Genomic DNA, 13,564 nt, shown 5'->3' on the forward strand with positions numbered 1-13,564 from the left:
GCTGGGCACTACAAGACGCATGTTTGTGGGGGAAAGGCTGGGACTGGGAATTTGCTGGTGTTGCTCTGCAGTGTAATTCAAGAGTGGCTGGCCATAGCACTCATACAGTATAGTTGGGAGCAATTTACATGCTGGAGGCTGTGAGAGAGCAGATCAGGAGTGGTTGTTCTCACAGCAAAGCAGTGTAAAAGGCACCCCAGGCTCGAGAATTGAGGGAACACAGCTGTTCAACAGTCCAGACTGTACCCTGGGTAATGTCACGTCTATCTCCTGTTATAATCATCTCTTGTGAGCAGGATCCCTGAAAAGGAAAAGTGAGAGTAAATGGGAAATAGGGGGGCCTGAAACTCGACTGAATAGCCAACCTGGATGATTTCCAGGCTCCAACAATCTGAGGGGACATTGCCTAAGCATCCTGGCAATAAAATAAGTGTTTCCCATTTGGGTAGGGACGGGATACAAATCCTTTGGGTATGGTTTTAAGCAGCTCTCATCTAAACTGAGAAACTGGTTACCTCAAGGAGGAATCTGCTGCACCATTTCCGATGAAGCAGCAGCAGAGCTTTTTCTATGCAATGTTTGTTTCTTCCTAGGAGGTTCCAATGAACTGTAGCATGGAAGATAGAAAAAGGGCTGAAAGAGTCAGCCTGGAATAGGGTTGTTTAACCTGTTTCTTTGTGGTGTGCATACACCCAGGGACATCAGCTAAGGAGTCCTTTAAAGAATGTAATGCAGCAGCTGCCTTGCTGATGATGATGCATCCGACGGAGTGGGTATTCACCCACGAAAGCTCATGCTCCAGTACATCTGTTAGTCTATAAGGTGCCATAGGACTCTTTGCTGCTTTTGCTGATGAAGAGATTATAGTCCTCAAAAGGGAGATTGTCTGTAGTTCATGTCTTTGGGGATCCCTGAGGATTGCAACCACAATGCCTATCATTGTCATCGCTGTTGCCTGGATCTCTTCACAATATCCAACATATCAATCACTGCCTGTAAGGAGGTCTGAGCTGCTAACTGACCCTCTGCAATTAAGGATCTTAATTCCTTCTCTTGACTGTTGTGGAGATTTGTCTGTGAAGTCCGAATCCTAATACTATACTGGATTAGACCAATGGTCCATCTACCTCAGTATCCTGTCTTCCAACAGTGGCTGGTACCAGATGCTTCAGAGGGAATGAACAAAACAGGGCAATTTATTGAGTGAGCCGTCGACCAGTCCCAGCTTCTGTCAGTGAGAGGTTTAGGGACACCCAGAGCATAGGATTGCATCCCTGACTTTCTTGGCTAATAACCATTGATGGACCGATTCTCCATGAATTTACCTAATTCTTTTTTTAACCTAGTTATACTTTTGGCCTTCACAACTTCTCCCAGCAATGAGTTCCACAGGTTGACTGTACCAGATAACAGACAGATGGAAAACATTAAAATGATCACAAGAGACTCCCATTAATACTTCTGACAAATGAATCATTTTAACAGTGCTTTGATTTTTCAGGGAATTGGTGTAATCAGAATATGCCTTGTACTCAAATATTGACTGTTCAGTAGTACAGCAATAAAAAAAAAGTTTATTTAATAAAAATATCAAGAATGAAGTGTCATTATGGATAGAAGAATCAGAAGTGTGCAACTATAACATTTCTAGTTAGTATTTTATTTTTATATACAAAAGTATTATTTCCAAAAGTATTTATAATAAATAATCTAAAAATCAATCTCTTTGATCACAACATAACTGTTTAGAATTCCAGTGATTAATAAGGCACAGCTAAAGTATGAAGTGTGCTTTCTTAAGCGGTCCACTTTGTGTCTGGAAAATGAGGTAGTGGATATGTAGCTTGGGCCTGTGAAGTAAGTTTTTGCCTGAGCTCTCGGACTTCTGCCATCAATTCCCGTTCTCTGTATTCCAAGTCTTCTCGTCTTCTATCTAAAGAAACTAGAAATGAAAGAAGCTCAAAATTAATATTGCAACGAACCACTAAAAAGATTCAGACTCATAGACTTTAAGGTCAGAAGGGATCATCATGATCATCTAATCCAGGGGTGGGCAAACTTTTTGGCCCAAGGGCCACATCTGGATGGGGAAATTAGATGCAAGGCCATGAAGGTAGGGCTGGGACAGGGGGTTGGTGTGAGTGTGGGAGGGGGCTCAGGGCAGGGTGTTGGGGTGCGGGAGGGGGCTCAAGGCAGGGATACAGGGAGGGGTGTGGAGTGCGGCAGAGAGCTCAGGGCCGGGGGCTAGGGTGCAGGAGGGGTTCGAGGTGCAGCAAGGGGTTGGGGTGCAGGCAGGATGAGGCAGAGGGCTCAGGGCAGGGGGTTGGGGTGGAGGGTGCAAGAGGGGTTCAGGATGGGCTCCGGGGTGGCAGCGGTGTGCAGCAGGGCTCAGGCTGCCTGCCCTGGCTCCGCACCACGTCCCTGCAGCCCCTGGGGGGCGGGGGGAAGAGGGGAAAGAGGCAGAGGGCTCCACACGCTGTCCTGGCCTGCAGGCACCCCCCCCCCACAGCTTCCTTTGGGCAAGAACGGGGAATCGTGGCCAATGGGAGCTTTGGGGGAGGTACCCGCAGGTGAGGGCAGTGCATGGAGCCCTCTGCCCTCCCTCCCACAGGGGTTGCAGGGACGTGGTGCTAGCCACTTTTGGGAGTGGCATGGTTGCCAGCGGCTGGATCCAAAGCCCTGACAGGCCAGATCCAGCCTGTGGGCCACAGTTTGTCCACCTCTGATCTAGAGACTAGCACAAGATAAGAGCCCCCAGCCCTGCTTCTCCCCTACACTAGCCGGATTTCACAGGTAGGACTGGATTTCAGGGGGAGATTAGATTTTAAGGTCCGTGATGCATAATGATAGAGGGAAAAACTAAATGTTAACAATTGTTAACACACATACCATTTTCAAAAGGGGAAATTATGCTAAATTTGAAACTGCAAGTAGTAGGAAATAAAGATTAATTCCACAAGAACATTGTCACCAAACAAAGGGAATTAGGGATGACTTTGGCGACTGGTTGAGTAGTGTTCATTTTAAAGGGGGGAGGGGGGGGCGGAAAGAAAAAAAAGATATCCAGTCTGTCTTAACTGGATTTCACAATGTGTTTTCTTGTTCGTGTTTAGTATATGCATATATGAAATACATGCTATTTGTAAAGATGTGTGTGAAAATAGGTTTACAATTACTAATATATGACCTGAAAAACAAGTGACTTTTTAATACTTAACAGTGTTTCCTGGTGTTGGTTTTCCCTAAGGGATGTAAAGAACTAGCCAAAAAGTGGGGTAGACAGGCAAGTCAGTTATTTTACAGAATCTCTTCTTTTCCTTTTTTCCTTTTCTCATTTTCTATTACATTCTCATAGAAGTTTCTAGCTGTTATGGTTGCAGGGAGAACCTTGAAAACATGCCCTCAGTGTAACCTGTGCAGCAATGTCTGAGCGAGTTTGGAGAGAACCTCAAACAGCTCTGATATGTGAACCAATCCATTCATTTCAGTGGGTGTTAAATCAGGTGCCAATGATAATACTTTAAATTACATCACTGTTAACTATTTCACTGCTTATCAAAACATGTAAGAAAAAGGAAATACCATACCCTGAAGAACTATACAATCTGTTCTAAGTGAAAGCTAATTGTGCATACATATTTAACAAAACATGACATAATTGAAGGGATTGATTGGTTTCATCATCCTGAACTGGTGGTTCTGCTTTCAAAATAAATCTGCGGAGCAGTGATTTAAAGGATGTTATTCTGAGACACAGTAGGGACATACAATCAACATTTCAATAAGTGCTTTTTTATGCTGCCATAAACGATACCTGTGTGTGAAAATGTAGGGCGGAGGGCAGTTGGCTTCCAGTGGTGGTGATGATAAAATTCTTGGCAAGGTTTGTTAATGCTACTTGTGTGGTAACACATCTCAGTGCACTTTAACATCAGTAGATTAACTGCTGTATTAGTATTGTATTAAAATATAAAATAGTATAAGGATTATGGCACAAATTATTGGAGAGACGTAGACCCAGAAATCAACAGATGCAAGCTTATGTACTTTGGTCACAGGCACGGAGATGCAGATAACCTTGACAAAGTTAATATGGTGGAGGGTTGTTGTAATAGAATGATCAGCGAGGAAATGGATGGAAAGTTGTGAAATTCATGTTTAAGGCTGACAATGACTTATACAAGTGCGGGATGCCAAAAGCACATTACAAGTATCTGAATTATAGCCAGAATAGTTTTATGAATTCTTTTTGTCAATTTATTTTTTTCATGGAAGGTTGTAAAATGCATATTAGAAAGCATACTGTGTTTCACAGAGACTGCTCTACAGTTTCATTGCTTCTGGTTATATTATTTATGAAAACAGTGCTTCACTGTCTTCTTAAACAGTGGCAATACAGTACGCTTTGATCACCCAACAGCTGGTTGCAGGGTTGTCATTAATCTAGACAGAATAGTGGTTAATTTCCATGTCTAGGATGACACATGAAGTGAGTTATACTTGATCATATCATAAGTACCATTCATTCAGACCAGTGAGAGAGAGAAAATAATTAACTGTAAACAAGGACTGATACTGACTACACCCATTGGAGGAAGGAGAGCTAAAGATGACCTAATCTGAGAACATATGAAATTAGCTAGTTATAGCACAAATAGAACTGGTCCATAGATACTGTCCTGCCAAGCCCAAAAGTGTGCCCAGCCCAAGTCTTTCATTTAACTTTTCTGCCACAGAATATTTGTCTTAAACGTTTTGACAGTATTTCCAGAATCCTGTTTGTTTTTCTTGAATGGAATATTGTCAAATCGCTTGTAGAGAATTCTGGTAGTTAGAGCAGTGGTCTAGCAGCCCTGATATCTCTGGGCTCTGGCAGAGATTTGCTGTGTTGACCTTCAGTAAATTAAAACCTACCCCTCATCCACAAGTGCTTATTCACTGGCACATAGGGCGCAGCTGTAAGATGGGTATTTAATTCCCAGTACTGATGATTTCTATACCCCATAATCACTGCCCCCCCACATCTCGCCTCCGCCTCCTCCCCTGGGTGCGCCACGTCCCCGCTTCTCCTCCCAGTGCTTGCTGCCGCAAAACAGCTGTTTTGCGGCACAACAAGCTCTGGGAGGAGCGGGAATGTGATGCGTTCAGGGGAGTAGGTGGGGAAGAGGCGGGGCCGGGATTTGGGGAAGGGGTTGGAATGGGGCAGGGAGGGGGTGGAGTCAGGGCAGGGCCGAGGGGGGTTGAGCACCCATCAGTGCCAGCAGAAGTCGGCACCTATGCCCATAATTCACATGATAAAAAGTGTCCTGAGCAAAGATTTAATAGTAGGAAGCTGTAGTGAGGTTTCAGATTACAGCTTCTAAATTGGATAAAGTGCAGTGTAAAGGCTAAATATTAAGATTTTCTTAGTATTTATATAAATTACTATAATGTGAAGCATTACTAATTAGAACCAAACGTGTCAAATTACCAGAATACATTTTGTGATGTGCTTTTTTGTTTGCTCACTTACTAGCTGGTAAAATTCAGTCATTTTCAGTGTTCTCGCAGTAAGGAGTACACATTAGTAAAGCTCTACTATAAAAATTTGTACCTACTTAATAATAATGTTGAGGATCGATTTTAATGTTTGTAAAGCTTCTTTGGATGCTCAGATGAGTTGTTATTTAAGTGTGGTTTGGCCATACTTTATTTTTAAATTCTTTGTAACTGTGTGATGAACTCCTGAGTTCTAATCTTGTCTCTGACACATACTCACTCTGTGATAAATTGCTTAACAGCTCTGCCTCAGTCTCCTCCTTTATGAACAGTGAATAATACCTACTTTATTGGAGTCCTTTGAGGATTGTTTGTAAAAGTGCTTTGAAGTTGACAGTTGTTGTAGTATTATTATTTATAATTTATCATGGAGCCTGGTCTCCAAAGAATCCTTATTGCATCAGTGTAATATGCAGAATCTCACAGGAAATCTTACAGAACTGTCAGTCTTCTGTTGCAATGAAATTGGATCCTTCATAAAGGTGAGTGTTGAGTCAAGTTCCCTACAGCCCAGTAAAATGTTTGCTTTCTTGTGTTATATATGTTACATTCTCTACTCCCATCTCTTCCCTTCCTCCCCGTCTCCACATGCCTATAACTACAGCCAATTCTATTGAAGAAACCTTAATAGTGTTCAGCTTATTTTTGGCACATGGTTTGAACACACTTGGAATGTGTTTTCAGTGTAGAAAATAGCCACATAGGGAAACTTGAAAATTGTTTAAAAATCTCTGTATTTCCTCTTGTCTAACTATTCATCTGGAAAAATAACTCGTTTTCAGGCCAAAAACTAGCCCTTTCACCTTATGTGAGTTTTTTCATTTTATTGGGTATGTTTTGTATAATTCCTCCTGTGAGTTTGATTTTTTTTTTTTAAAGAAAACCAATTAAAAACAAAACAAAAAAAGGTAGGAGAATACAGTTCTTTACAATCACTAACCTAGAACCTTGTGTAAGAATTTCAGGATCATTAAAATGTCAGTTATCTATTTTTACATAATTCAGAGGTATCTATGTTGAAACATACTGAGCTACTGTGTAATGAGCAAATAGTCAATTTGTACAAATCCCTTTCACGCTCTTTCCCCCACCAAAGTTATACATTGACAGGTAAAGTAATAGCTTGTAAGATAGGGAAAAATAAATGTAATTAGTTTTACCAGGCTAGTTACAGTTATTTATCATAAGAAAAGTTGGTAAAATACTTTAAAAAAAATTATATAGGAAAACTATTACCCACAAGGAACCATCACTACCTGAAGCAAATATGCGGAGTAGTGGAGAGCACACCAAATAGGTCTGCATTCTATTACAATTAACTCTTTGGTGTTGATCATGTAACCTCACCATAATTACAAAGGCATTTGGTATTGGTACATTTTATTAACATACTACAGTATGTTGAGAAGATAAACTATCTAAACTTATTACTGTAAAGTATCTGATACAGGCTAGCAGTTAACGTTAAATACATTGGAGCTAAAGATAATTGCCAGATTTATTACCACAATGAACAGTGCAAGGAGGAGGGTTAAAACCAGTGGAAAAGTCATTTGAATCAGTGGGAGGCACCACTGAATAGGAAAAATAATAAAATGAAACTGATTACATCTGTAATAATGCCTTACACTTTTAGGGCCTTACCCAAGGCCCACTTAAATCAATGGGAATCTTTTCATTGACTTCATAGGAGTTGGATCAGACCCAAATATGCTTTGCATCTAGAGTTCGCAAAGTTCAAGTTATACAATGAAAACTTACAGCAGGGGTGGGCAAACTTTTTGGCCCGAGGGCCACATCTGGGTGGGGAAATTGCAAGCAAGGCCATGAATGTAGGGCTGGGACAGGGGTTTTGAGTGCGGGAGGGGAGTGGGGTGTGCAGGAAGGGCTTAAGGCAGGGGGTTGGGGTGGAGGAGGAGTGCAGAGTGTACAAGGGGGCTCAGGGCAGGGGGTTAGGGTGCAGGAGGGGGTGCGGAGTGTGGGAGGGGGCTCAGGGCAGGAGGGGTGCAGAGTGCAGGAGGGGTCTCAGGGCACGGGTTGGGGGCTCAGGACAGGGGGTTGGGGGTGCAGAAGGGGTGTGGCATGGGGCTCAGGGCAGGGGGTTGGGAGCCCGGGGCAGGGGGTTGGGGTGCAGGAGGGGAGTGGGGTGCAGGCAGGGGGCTCAGGGCAGGGGGTGCAGGAGGTGTTCGGGGTGTGGGCTCTGGCCCGGCGCCACTTACCTGGAGTGGCTCCAGGGTGGCAGTGGCGAGCAGCGGGGCTCAGGCAGGCTGCCTGCCTGCCCTGGCTCCACACTGCTCCTGGAAGTGGCCAGCATCACGTCCCTTCAGCCCCTGGAGGTGGGGGGCAGAGGGCTCCGCGTGCTGCCCTCGCCTGCATTCCCAGCCAATGGGAGCTGCGGGGGGCGGTGCCTGCAGATGAGGGCAGCGTGCAGAGCCCTCTGCCTCTCATCCCCCCGGGGTTGCAGGAATGTGGTGCCAGCTGCTTCTGGGAGCGGTGCGGGGCCTGCAGCGCCACAGGGGTGGCAATCCTACGGACCAGATCCAAAGCCCTGACGAGCCGGATCCGGCCTGAGGGCCGCAGTTTGCCCACCCTGATCTAGTCTGACCTGTATGAGATTCAGGTTTTTCATGACTAAAGTAGTACAAAGTTATTTCTTGTTGGAGAATAATACTGCAGGGCTTTGTCTTTAATATATAACAAGACAATTACTGCCCTTTTATTCCTTCATTCAGTCCCTTGATTACTTAAGAGACAGCTCTAAATACAACAAGTGGAGAGCAACTCCTACTTCCTAGGGGTTCTTTTAAGTCCTGTGCAAAATGTATCATTACTGTACTGTACTCTATGGCAAATGGAGAAGCTAAAGCACTATTAAAGTTTCAAAGGTATTAAGGTTTCCTGTGCTGTCAGGAGGATTTCACCAATAAGATGTCCAACTAAAGAATAGCTTTTAACAAGCATTTTCATTGGCTGTAGAAGCAGAGACAGCCCAGAATAGATAATTAGAGATAATTAGATTAGATAATTATTGGCCACAACAAATGAGTCCTCTCAAGAGGATTTGAATGACAGGTAATTCTACATTTTCTCCACTCCGAAAAGCCACAGAGAGCTATGTAACGGTGGTTAAGCCATAGATACAAATGCAGATTCCATACAAATATGGGATGAAGATACAGTTGGGTCTAACACGAGAGGCATCTCTCATAATCCAGCAGAGTTGAGTTGCCTACTGCCTTCACAATTACTGTTTTTTAAAGGGATTTTTCAGGTGTGAAATCAATTAAAAATAAATCTGCACATTTACCAAAGACTGATTCACCCACCTTGGTGCCTGGGTAATACTTCCAAAATTAGAAGTGAGAGAAAGACTATTTCAAAGTTTAGCAACTTACAGTGTGCTGACGACTCTGCTGTAGATAAGTCATTTAGACAGACATATCCTGACTTGGGTTGGGCTTCCCTCGGCACCTGCTGGAATTTTAAATCTTGCTGTACACACCCAGTCTTTAAATCACGCAATCTCTCTGTGGGAAAGGGAGAGAAGTTTCTTTGTAAACTGTAAGAATTGAATAGCTAATGGTTATTAAAGGCCACATTTTCCAGCCCCTACTTAATTGGAGCTGCCTGCACACTAAATCTAAGACTATGTCTTCACATTGAATTACTACACGGCAAGCCAGGGTGCAAATCTACAGAGTGTCACCTTGCTACACAGTAATGTCCGATGTGAACACTGCAACAGTGCAGCAAGAGTCCTGGTGTGAAGCATAGCATACGATTAGAAAGCATGGTATGCTAAACTGCACTTTGGGACTTTCACTGGGCTGTAGCAGTGTTCGCATGGGATATTGCTGCATGGCAAGGTGACACGCTGTACATTTGCACCTGGCTTGCCATGTAGTAACTCACTGTGAAGATACGGCCCTAGATTTAGTGTGCAGGCAGCTCCAGTTAAGTAGGGATTGGAAAATTTATAACAAAAATTGTCAGTCTGTGGGGCCAAGACCACACAATTTTACTAAATTGTGATTTTCGGAAACTATAGGTCCCACAATGCAATATTTTTTAAACTACGAGTGACTCAACTAATGACAAATGGGCCATTAAGATACAGATAGAATATTGCATACTGGGACTTGTAGTCTTAGTGGGTGGCACCTTTAGTAAGAAGACTAAGACAACTGAAATTTAGTTCACATTATGTGAATTAGGCTCTTCCAGCAAGCTATCCTTGTGATCTCACTTGAACAAACTTTGTGCAAGTGTGTGTATGTTGAAGGTAATAAGGGGTGGGGCCTGATCATTTTGTTGGTGTTTCTCTCTCAAGAGTTTTTTAAACAGCAGAGGAAGAAAAAACTTTTTACAAAAATTTCTGGAGATATTATTTAAACAGTGCTCTATCAGAACATAATTTAACATTTCTGGTTCAATGAAAATTTAAAGAACACTATGCCCTCTCATTCAGTTTATTTACAAACCCAACAAACATTTTAAAACAATATAAAGTAGGGGTTGATTTTTGCGGGTGGAAATCAACTATGGGTGCCCACTGCAGAATTTAAATTCTTAACTACATACAGAAGTAAATTAGCTTCTAAATTTTATTTGTGTTTGCAATTGATGGAGGAGACCAAATAGAAGTTCTTTTAAAAGTTTGGCCCTATTTATCAGTCTTATGGATGGATATCTGGCATGTACTAGAATTCAAAATGATCTTGACAAACTGGTCAAATGGTCTGAAATAAACAGGATGAAATTCAATAAGGACAAATGCAGAGCACTACATTTAGCAAGGAATAATCAACTGCACAAATACAAAATGGGAAATGACTGCCTAGGAAGGAGTACTGGAGAAAAGAATTTGGGAGTTACAGATGATCACAAGCTAAATATGAGTCAACAATGCAATACTGTTGCAAAAAGAGTGGATATCATTCTGGGATATATTAGGAGTGTGGTAAGCAAGACATGAGAAGAAATTCCTCCATTCTACTCAGTACTGATAAGGCCTCAACTGGAGTGCTGTGTCCAGTTATGGGCACAACACTTTGGGAAAGATGTGGACAAATTGGAGAAAGTCCAGAGGAGAGTAGCAAAAACGATTAAAGGTCTAGAAAACATGACCTACAAGGAAAGATTGAAACAACTGGGTTTTTTTTAGTCTGGAGAAGACTGAGGGGGGATATGATAACAGTCTTCAAGTACATAAAAGGTTGTTATATAGAGGAGGATGATAAATTGTTCTGCTCATCACAGAGGACAGGACAAGAAGTAATGGGCTTAAATTCCAGCAAAGGAGATTTAGGTTGGACATTAGGAGAAACTTCCTAACTGTAAGGGTAGTTAAGCACTGGAACAAATTACCTAAGGGAGGTTGTGGGATCTCCATCATTGGAGACATGGTTTAGATAATACTTAGTCCTGCCTCAGTGCAGGGGACTGGACTAGATGACCTATCGAGGTCCCTCGAGTCCTACATTTTTATATTGATAAAAATATTTACATAGATGAGTTAGTGTAATATCCATGTCATGTACACTGTAGATGGAAGTACAATATTGTATGCTCACCAAAATAGCCATCTTCACTTTGTAGCTTTTCAGCCAGTTCTATTGCATCGTTTATTTCGTCTTCTAAGAACTGCTTCCTCTGTGCGTCCAAAGCAGCAACAGCTAGCTGCTCTGCTTCCAGTTGAGCTCTTTTCTCTGTAACTTCTTCCCACTATACAACAGACACATTTCTGTACATTTTCAATAAAAGTGCAACGTGCAAAAAGCAAGCTTCACAGAAAGCCGTTTGAATGATTTAAAATTACATACCATCATTAATTAACACAAAAAATGGCTGTAAGACACTGAGTTAATATTTTCTACTTTTGAGAAGAGCTTTTGCTGACGCTTACCAGGGTCCTCTTGAGGCAGTTAAAGGGAGGCAAAAGATATTATTCTGGGTCTAGACTAGGAAAAATGTTGAGTCTAGCTATACACTGTTAGTTGACCACCAAATCAGGGAAAGGCATTAAGATAAAAACAAATTTTGGGGGACAATTTTTTGGTAAAAACCTTTTGACTTTTCATTCTGCACCATGCCACAGCCACACGCTTTATCTCTTTTGCACGTCATCTCCCCAGAAATGCAAAGACATGCTTACCCTTTTATCCTCCTCTTCCTTCATTGCCTTCAGCAACTCTGCTTCTTTTACTCTGTTGTCATGAAGAAGTTTAGCTATCTCTTCATAATGTGCCTCACGGTCCAGATCATCACATCTTTGTTTATACAAGGCTTGGATTCTCCAGTCTGTGTCGATGCACTTCTGATCAGCTTTTGCTAAACTTTCTTCAGCCAGCTAAGAAAAAGTGATCAGCGAAATACACTTACTTTAACTTTAGCACTCTATCCAATTACAGATAAATAACAACGTTCTCCATTCAAACTTAAATTTATTTCACTGCCATTGTTAAAGATCTTTACCAACAATAGATGCCAGAGAATTATCACTGCAGTAGAGATCCCCTTTATACCCTACAGCAAATTGTTTCTTTACAAGCCTCTCCCTTTGCTTATCTCTCACCTCTGCTATCTTCTTATTTATACATGGGGCATATTTTAAAGAAGGCTTAACTGAACCTCTAATATTTTAGGGGTGCCATTTTGCTAACATTTAAATATTTACCTGATTTGCAAGTACAATTAAATCAGACATCTAAATATTACCATTCCTACCCACAGTTAACTGCACCCACAAAATTGAAGGCAGATTAAAAAATTCAGACGTATATGATTATTACTGAACAAACTATGGAGACAGTTGCTAAGCATTGGGACAGTGGGTAAGCTTCAACTGTCTTTCAACTGTGCTGCTAAAAGTTCTGAGCTTGGAAACCCAAACAAGGTCGTAATACCAAGCTGGATGCATTTGTTGAGTACTGTAATTTGGAAGTCAATGTCTATAGCAGGGGTGGCCAACCTGAGCCTGAGAAGGAGCCAGAATTTACCAATGTACATTGCCAAAGAGCCACAGTAATACACCAGCAGCCCCCCATGAGCTCCCACGCCCCACCATCCCACTCCCAGCGCCTTCCATCCACTGGCAGCCCCGCCGGCACCTCCCCCTAGGGGTTGAGCAGTGAGCACCCCTGGCACATTGGAAAGTTGGCGCCTGTAGCTCCAGCCCTGGAGTTGGTGCTTATACAAGGAGCCACATATTAACTTCTGAAGAGCTGCATGTGACACCAGAGTCACTGGTTGGCCTGGTCTACAGTTAAATTGCCTGCTGATTCCCACCAAGTCTTTAGAGAGCATCACTTGTGTCCACAAAGAACCAAAACCCAGATGTTTGTGGCCTTGAGATCCAACATTCTTGACAGAAAGATAAACTGGGAACCAGTAGTATCTACTAGAAGGGTCATGCTAATTCTCGTATGTCTTCCAGTCTCTGGGAAGACAAAGGAGGGCTTTCACTCAAGCAGTGCCTAGCAGGACTTCAATATACTCCAACTGTCTGAACAGCACTTAAAGTGGAATTCTTTGCATAAGGTCAAAATATAGTAAGTATAGTTGTCAGGAAAAATTAGAATTCCTTTTCTTTGAAAGATTTTCATGCTTGTTTGCAGGAAGAGGCATTCCTTCCAAATATACAAGTTAAATCCATTTTCTTACCACCTGTGCTTTACGGTCCTCATCCCGATCAATTTCTATCAACCTCTGAACTAGATGTTCTTCAAGATCTGCCCTTCTTCGACTGGCATCTATCTCCCCTTTTACTTCCTGTGTCACTGTCTCTTGATCTTTGACAAGTTGCTGTAAAAACAGTTGTGCATAAAAATACAATAATTAAGCTAATACTATACATTAAAGATATTTATGGCTTTTTCATATTAAAACCTTCAGTGCAGAAACGAACATGTTTAAGAATATCAAATACACCCCACCCTAATGCATTTCATAACCAACCGTAAGTATCTCCTCCTCCATACTGCTTTATCCACTCTATATTAACATATACACTGCCCCAAGTCACCAC

General features: G+C 42.2%; 1 protein-coding gene across 2 annotated transcripts in view; it reads right to left on the minus strand.

Annotated features, from left to right (window-relative positions):
- Window positions 1–1,523: 1,523 nt before the first annotated feature.
- Window positions 1,524–13,564, minus strand: part of TBC1D31 (TBC1 domain family member 31) — a 42,653-nt gene continuing 30,612 nt past the window's right edge. Inside the window, exons 18-22 of one of the 2 annotated variants that reach the window (XM_045007173.1) lie at window positions 13,204–13,341; window positions 11,693–11,887; window positions 11,112–11,262; window positions 8,934–9,065; window positions 1,524–1,942 (exon numbers count right to left, since the gene is read on the minus strand). In XM_045007173.1, the coding sequence (XP_044863108.1) occupies window positions 1,797–1,942; window positions 8,934–9,065; window positions 11,112–11,262; window positions 11,693–11,887; window positions 13,204–13,341 (762 nt within the window). In that variant the 3' untranslated portion in view covers window positions 1,524–1,796. Of the gene's footprint in view, window positions 1,943–8,933; window positions 9,066–11,111; window positions 11,263–11,692; window positions 11,888–13,200; window positions 13,342–13,564 lie in introns of both variants that reach the window. The other variant, XM_045007172.1, reaches the window with a different exon arrangement.

Source organism: Mauremys mutica, chromosome 2, assembly GCF_020497125.1.
Source record: "Mauremys mutica isolate MM-2020 ecotype Southern chromosome 2, ASM2049712v1, whole genome shotgun sequence".
Classification (NCBI taxonomy): Eukaryota; Metazoa; Chordata; order Testudines; family Geoemydidae; genus Mauremys; species Mauremys mutica.